This window comes from Octodon degus, unplaced genomic scaffold (genome assembly GCF_000260255.1).
Source record: "Octodon degus isolate 3935 unplaced genomic scaffold, OctDeg1.0 scaffold00020, whole genome shotgun sequence".
Lineage (NCBI taxonomy): Eukaryota > Metazoa > Chordata > Mammalia > Rodentia > Octodontidae > Octodon > Octodon degus.
In genome coordinates, this window is record NW_004524596.1 from 5,538,210 (window position 1) to 5,544,763 (window position 6,554).

At 44.0% G+C, this 6,554-nt stretch overlaps 1 protein-coding gene across 2 annotated transcripts in view; it reads left to right on the top strand.

Moving 5' to 3' along the window:
- Vit (vitrin) overlaps positions 1 to 762 on the top strand; it is a 150,400-nt gene extending 149,638 nt beyond the window's left edge. For both annotated transcript variants that reach the window (XM_023711281.1, XM_023711282.1), the window contains one exon: positions 198 to 762. In XM_023711281.1, coding sequence (XP_023567049.1) covers positions 198 to 376 — 179 coding nt within the window. In that variant the 3' untranslated portion in view covers positions 377 to 762. The remainder of the gene's footprint in view (positions 1 to 197) is intronic.
- The last annotated feature ends 5,792 nt before the right edge of the window (positions 763 to 6,554 follow it).

Genomic DNA, 6,554 nt, shown 5'->3' on the forward strand with positions numbered 1-6,554 from the left:
TGTGCTTTGCTAAGCTTGTTCTAAGTAGGTGCTTTAGACCACTGAGCCATCTCACCAGCCCTGCTGCTTTGCTTTGACAACCACATTTCTGGTTGTGGGTCTGGTAGCCCTGACAGGATAGGGCAAGAAGCAGGACAAGATTCATTAGCAGTGCTGCCGTTGGGCACATTTGCTTCATCTCATCTTTGTCCCCACAGGAGTGATCACCTATGCCATAGGCGTTGCGTGGGCTGCTCAGGATGAACTGGACATCATTGCCACCCACCCTGCCAGGAACCACTCCTTCTTTGTGGATGAGTTTGACAACCTCTACACATCTGTCCCCAAGATCATCCAGAACATCTGTATGGAGTTCAACTCACAGCCTCGGAACTGAATTCAGAGCAGGCAAAACCTGGCAAGTGCTGCCTTCCTGACTGACTCTTGGGACCATGCCCAGATAGCATTTCAGGGCACATGCAGGGTGGTGAGGCTGGGCTGGGGCTTGGGAAACAGATGCATTGCTGTTGTCCTTTACTATCATGGCTGTCACACTTGAAAATTTGGAGTTAGAGTGATGGTTATCAGTGTATAGAGAAAGCCAAAGTTGTGTATCATTTTGAGTGTGCTCACACCTTTATTTTTTGACAGCTGTTTCCAGAATGTGTGCTCAGAAGAGAATGCAGCACTTAGGTTAAAATCAAGCTTTTGTGAAAAATTTAAAAATTTTTCTTTCTCATGAGAACTTTTCCTCCAGTTTCATTTCATCATGATGATGTAGAAGTTGCTTAATTAAACATATAAAAAGATTACCTGATACTTTCTGATGGTGTGATATGTCGTAGTCGCAGGATTTGGGGGGAGGCTACCCTCCGATCTTCCTTGCCCATGAGGACCACACCACATACCTGTAGGGGCTCACACAGTGTGGCAGCAGCATAGCCTCTCCTGATTTGCCCCCCTCTCACTAATTCCTGAAGCTCAGAACCTCTGTAACACTTTGGTCCTAGAGGACCGAGTGCATCTTGCCCAAAGGTAGTACATGAGGCTACAGAATCACTGGGGACTGAATTCCTTGTTGCTAGGCCCTGTCCCCATACCTGTGAAATGTGGGCTGGTGGGCTTGGAGCCTGAGGACTGGCATGTCTGATGGCCTCACTGGCGATCCTTATGCCTGAGAGCCAGTGAGGGTTTAGTGTTCAAGCAGCTTCCTGGGAGAATCTCCGTGCCGGTTGTCTTGGGCCCATCCGGTTTAGCATTTGCCCTGGATATTTCAGTGAGATATCACTTATCATTGATTTCTGCCATTAGAATACGCTGGGAGTAGTTTGGTTGACGAATTTTTTACTTACTCTTCCAAGGATTTGCTTATCAGGGTGTGAAATGCATGTGCAATCAGGAAATAGGTAAACAAAATCTTAAGTGGATATGATTTAGTGGATAAATCATGTTTTATAAAAATATGTATTGAGGAGTGCTACTTTAAAATGAGGAAAAGGGACAGCATGTGTCAATAATTGAAACAAAATAGTCACATAAAAAATAGAACTGAAGGAGGGCCGGCCAAATAGCTCAGCGGATTAAAGCACCTGCATAGGCAGACCAAGAGGCTGGGGTTGATCCCAGGTGAGCTGTGCCGGCCCTGCCCCCGGGTGCACTGAAATGAGATTGGGCATGGTGGCACGCATCTGTAATCCCAGCTCTCTGGGAGGCTGAACACAGGTGGATCACTGAGTCTGATCTACGTAATGAGACACACACACACACACACACACACACACACACACACACACAAATAGAATTGAGATGTCACTTATTGAGCAGAATTTGCAGAGCCTACCAAATTTCTTAGTTCCTAGAGAAGACTGGAGAGGGAATATTCTCAATTAAAAATAGTGTGGTCTACAGGAAAGAATCAATGAAGGATGTCTGACATTTCAAATTTGTTTAATCATAAAATTTATTTTGAAGAAAATTGCCAACACTTTTTGCTTCAACACTTCAAAATATGAAAACAAGTTTTGTGTTTTTATTTGTGTGTGTGTGTGTGTGTGTGTGTGTGTGGCCAGCTCAGCCCACCAGGGGGCGGGGCTGGCTGGCATGTGGTGCTGGGGGATTGAACCGTGGTCCCTGTGCTTTGCCAAGCCTGCTCCAAGTAGGTGCTTTAGACCACTGAGCCATCTCACCAGCCCCAAAGACAAGTTTTTGAAAAGGAAATTCTTCAGAAAGATACCAGTGGCACTGTAGTTGTGGCAGACTCAGCTAAGAAACGAATTTAAAAACTTAAGTACTGGGACCAATGATCCTACCAATGTGTTGGACTAGGACAACAATTCACGCAACAGAGTTTTCAGCATTGCTTCAGTCACGCATGTATGCTGTTTTAACTTTTTAATTATATTTAGGAAAATGGTTTTCAACATAATTTCAGTCTCCATAGTAATTTGATTCCAAGATCCTCAGTGGAGACCCAAGCCTTCGGATGTCCAAGCTGCTTGTATTATATGGCATCGTGTTCACAATAGCTTATGGCGTCCAATGTAAATACTAAGTAGGTAGGAGTTTTACTACATTGCTTAAGGAGTGATAAGAAAAAAGTCTTGCAGACATCCAGTGTAGAGATTTCTTTTTAAATATTCTTGATCTGAGGTTGGTTGAACACAAGAATGTGGCAGGACAATGGTATTTTTTAGGGCCTTAACATAAAATCCAATTTATTAGCATTAAGCACATTTTTCTAAAAATAATGTGGTGTTAATTATTTTGATGTCTTCTTTCATTCATAAAACAGCCCCAGCTTGGAAAATCAGTGACATGGTCAGCAGGGTACCCACAGTCCACACGCTGCTGACAAATACTTGCCTGTGTGCTGGGTGGAGGAAGGAACCCAAGAAGTGAGGATGGAGTAGCTGGGAGCCTCTGAGGCCCTCAGAGCCATGGTGCGGATGTTCAAGTTGCCAGGCATGGAGTAGGGATGGAGAGAAAATCAGTAGTCCAAGGCCTGATATCTCTGGCAAAGAAGAGTGACCAGGAGGTTGACAGGAGACAGGAGTGATGAAAACAACCTCAGGTCACATCTTCAAGGCACCTAAAGGAAGAAGGAAGGGGATCGTTTGGCAGGACCTCAGGTACAAAGAATAGGATTGTCCCCTAATCTGGGATACATGGACTGCCAGAACAGATAGTGTCCACTTGGGAGGATGCAAGAGAGAAAGTGGAAACATGGGCAAGAAGGTAAGAGACAGAAGCTGCTGGAGCAGGCTGGCAGCAGAGATGCTTCCTGCATCCCAGGAGGAAGCCTGGGGTCAGGAGTGGGGCTGTATGGAATGAAGTTTTCCAGAGTAGGTTCTGAAGAGAATGGATTTTCACAACACACCTCGAGTGACCCAAACTGTGCTCAGCATAGGTGGAGGCAAGATGACAATCTCAAACCTCAAATTAGTTCCTTAGAAACAATCTGTGTTAAGCCTTCAATATGCAAAAGCAGAAACCCAGGCCAGAAGCTTGCACAGGCAGGAAGGCGCAGAACTGCATCTGGATCTGACAATCCCTCCTTTTCTTGGGGTCAGAACACCCACCCCTTCCCCAGCCCCAGTCCACCTGGTTCTGCCACTCCTGAGCACCTACCAGGCTCCGGGGTCAATCTCCCAAGACAACTGTCTTCCCTTCAGTGCTCTCAAAGGAAAAATCTCTTCCATGCCCCGTGTCCTCAAGGTCAAACAGCACAAATGGGCAAGGACACCAAGTTGTCCTTTCTGGGAGCTCGTGATGTCTAAACTCCACTGAGTTTCATTTTCCGGCCTCACAGGAATTAAGGCCTTTGGCAGAAGTTTCTTTGCTAAGGTTCAATGTTTTGCAACAAGGCTCTGCTAGAAATTTCTGGCCAAACCGACAAGATGCAGGTATTTCCTACTTCTCTGGACTCTTTAAATAACTCCTTTGAACAGAACAAAACCTTCATAAAGCTGTCTCAGGAGGCCAGCATTGGTTTATAGAAAAGACAATATTCCTGTGTCCAAGGATTTTTCAGCCTAAAAGAAGTTTCCAAGTAATAGTGTTTTTTTCCAGTCAAAATCCTAAGAGTAGATTTCCCCTTAGATTACAATATATAAATGTATTAAGTAGGAAATATACTTGACAGCATGAATTCAATTGGTCTGGAAAAAGACATTTATTCATTTAATGCCTATGTGGGATTAAAGTCCAGTGGGAAACCACAAACAAATGCAAAATTGAAATCATATAATTACTATCATGAGAATATGCACAAAGGGCAGGACAGGAAATTGCAGAAACCTCCAGAGAAATGAAATTGTAGTTAGCCTAATGGTGATGTTTGTCATAACTGGATACTGTCCTAAGGCTGCACGTTTATTAGCTCACTCACCCCTATAATTTGCTAAGAGAGACATTCTTTATATTCTCCTTTTACAAATCCTTCCTCTAACACACAGAGGTCAGGTAGCTCACCCAGGTCACAGAGTCAGTAGGAGATAGATCTAAAACTTAAGCTCAAGCACTCAGCCTCAGAGTCTGCACACTTAACCACCTTGCTGCTTATAGCAGTGGCACACAAAATAATCCACGTGGCTGCCTGGGGAGTACTCTTGTAAACTGTAATATTTAAAATCTATGGACCATTCCACAAAGTGTACTCCCAGGATAAATATGCAATGTAAACAGAGTCCATGAATTGTCCAATGTCAACTCTACTTTCCCCATCATGCACCCTGATTCTCTGTACAGTTATACTGTTCTAGTTTAAGATTAGCAATTTTAGTAAGTGTGCATCCCTGAATACGACAGGCCCCACTGTCTCCTGGGTAATTCCTGTGCATCCCGCAAGTCTCACTCTCAATGCTGTCTCCTCCTTAGAGCTTTGTCTTGACTTGCTCAGATAGACTTGCATTCTCTGGTTACCAGATCCTGGCCCACTTATTTTCCAGTGGTTTCCATGGTCCCTTCTCATTAATCCACACATAAGCAAGGAATCCACATACAGACAAGGAATCCAGAGGATAAAAACCTTTAAATTTGTCACTGATAATTGCAACTGATACTGGTGTGCCAAATGCAATGGCATTGGTAAAATGAGAGGCAGAGACGTGATGGCAAGAAGGGAGGATTTAATTCCATTCCAACTGCATCACCCTCTCCACTGTCCTTCTTAGGTTTCTTACTGTACATTATGAGGATCATTGTTTTAGAATCTTCTGTGGGTATGTACCTATAGGGTGACTCTGTTCTTCTACTTTTGCTTTCACTTCTCCTGCAGAAGTGAAAATCCTTTATACTTTCCTAAATTTTAACAGATTTTTAAAGTGCCTATTTGTTTAAGTGTGCCAGGCACTGGGACAAGCCCTGGGGCATAAAGGTGAGAGAGACTTATTCCCTGTCCAAGGAGTGTGAGACAGACACAAACACAGAGATAAAATCTCCCTGAATGATAGGTGACAGGGAAGGCTTCCTGGACTGGGGTCGCTAGGAAAAGCCCCTTTCAGCCAGGTGAAGGGAAATGTAAAATTTCCCAGTAGAGGGAATGATAGGAGCAAAAGCAGCAACTAGAGTAGAGCACAGCCAGACTGTCAGCATGAAACCCAAGGCCAGGGTGTTAGGCATGACAGTGGAAAGTCAAACTGAGGCCAGGACATGGAAGGCTATGTTGGTTATGGGTCTCTTAGTTTCAAGTAACAGAAACTCAATTTGTAGTAGCTCAAGTAAAGAGAGCATTTTTGGAAGGCAACTGGAGTAATTCCAAAGTCAGGGAGATAGCAGAGCCACAGAAGTAGGACAAGGAGCATAAGTAGAATAGGAAATCAGGTAATCCTCTCCTTCTCTGTCCTTCAGAGTGCTTTTCATCTGCAAGTTAGTGAGCAACTCTGGAGACAGAAAATAGAGGGAAACTTCTGTCCCCTTAGGGACCAACCCCATTATTCAGCCCCCATTAGCAGAGCCACCAGCAGTCCATGCTGATGGAGCTGGTAGGAAAAAAGCATTCACATCCTTCTGCATGACCACCTATAATTAATTAGCTTCTGAACTTCCTTGAAGCATTAAGTTGTGTTTAATGCCAATTAATGCATGTCTACAGGTTCCCAAGTTTGGAAAACCCAGTAGTCTTCTAGCTCTGGAGATCTCCTTTGTTTTACTTGGAAGCCAATAACTGCCTAAGATTCCCTTTCACCTCTCTTGGCCCCAGAGACTGCAAGATGTCACTCATTAAATACCGTTAACTGTTCAGATGGCCAGAGAGGCAAACTTGATGCTTCTGGGATCCATTTAGCAGGCCCTAGCTGAGGATAAATATTCTATTTAAATCACCATCTACCTGGAAACCAAGTGAGAATAGAAGACTGAAATTTCAAGGCAGGATTTGCTTTTATTTTAAAATGTCCTATGATTAAAAAATATTGAGTTGAACTTTATCGCTGCCATCCCTCTACATAAACAGGGCCTGAAGGTCCTGAGCTGACCAAGTAAGCAAATACTATACTTGGCTTGGCAGTTGAGACTGTGCTAAAAAACACAATCCCTGCTGAATAGCTCCTTTCTAGGACTCCTCCAGCCTCACATTT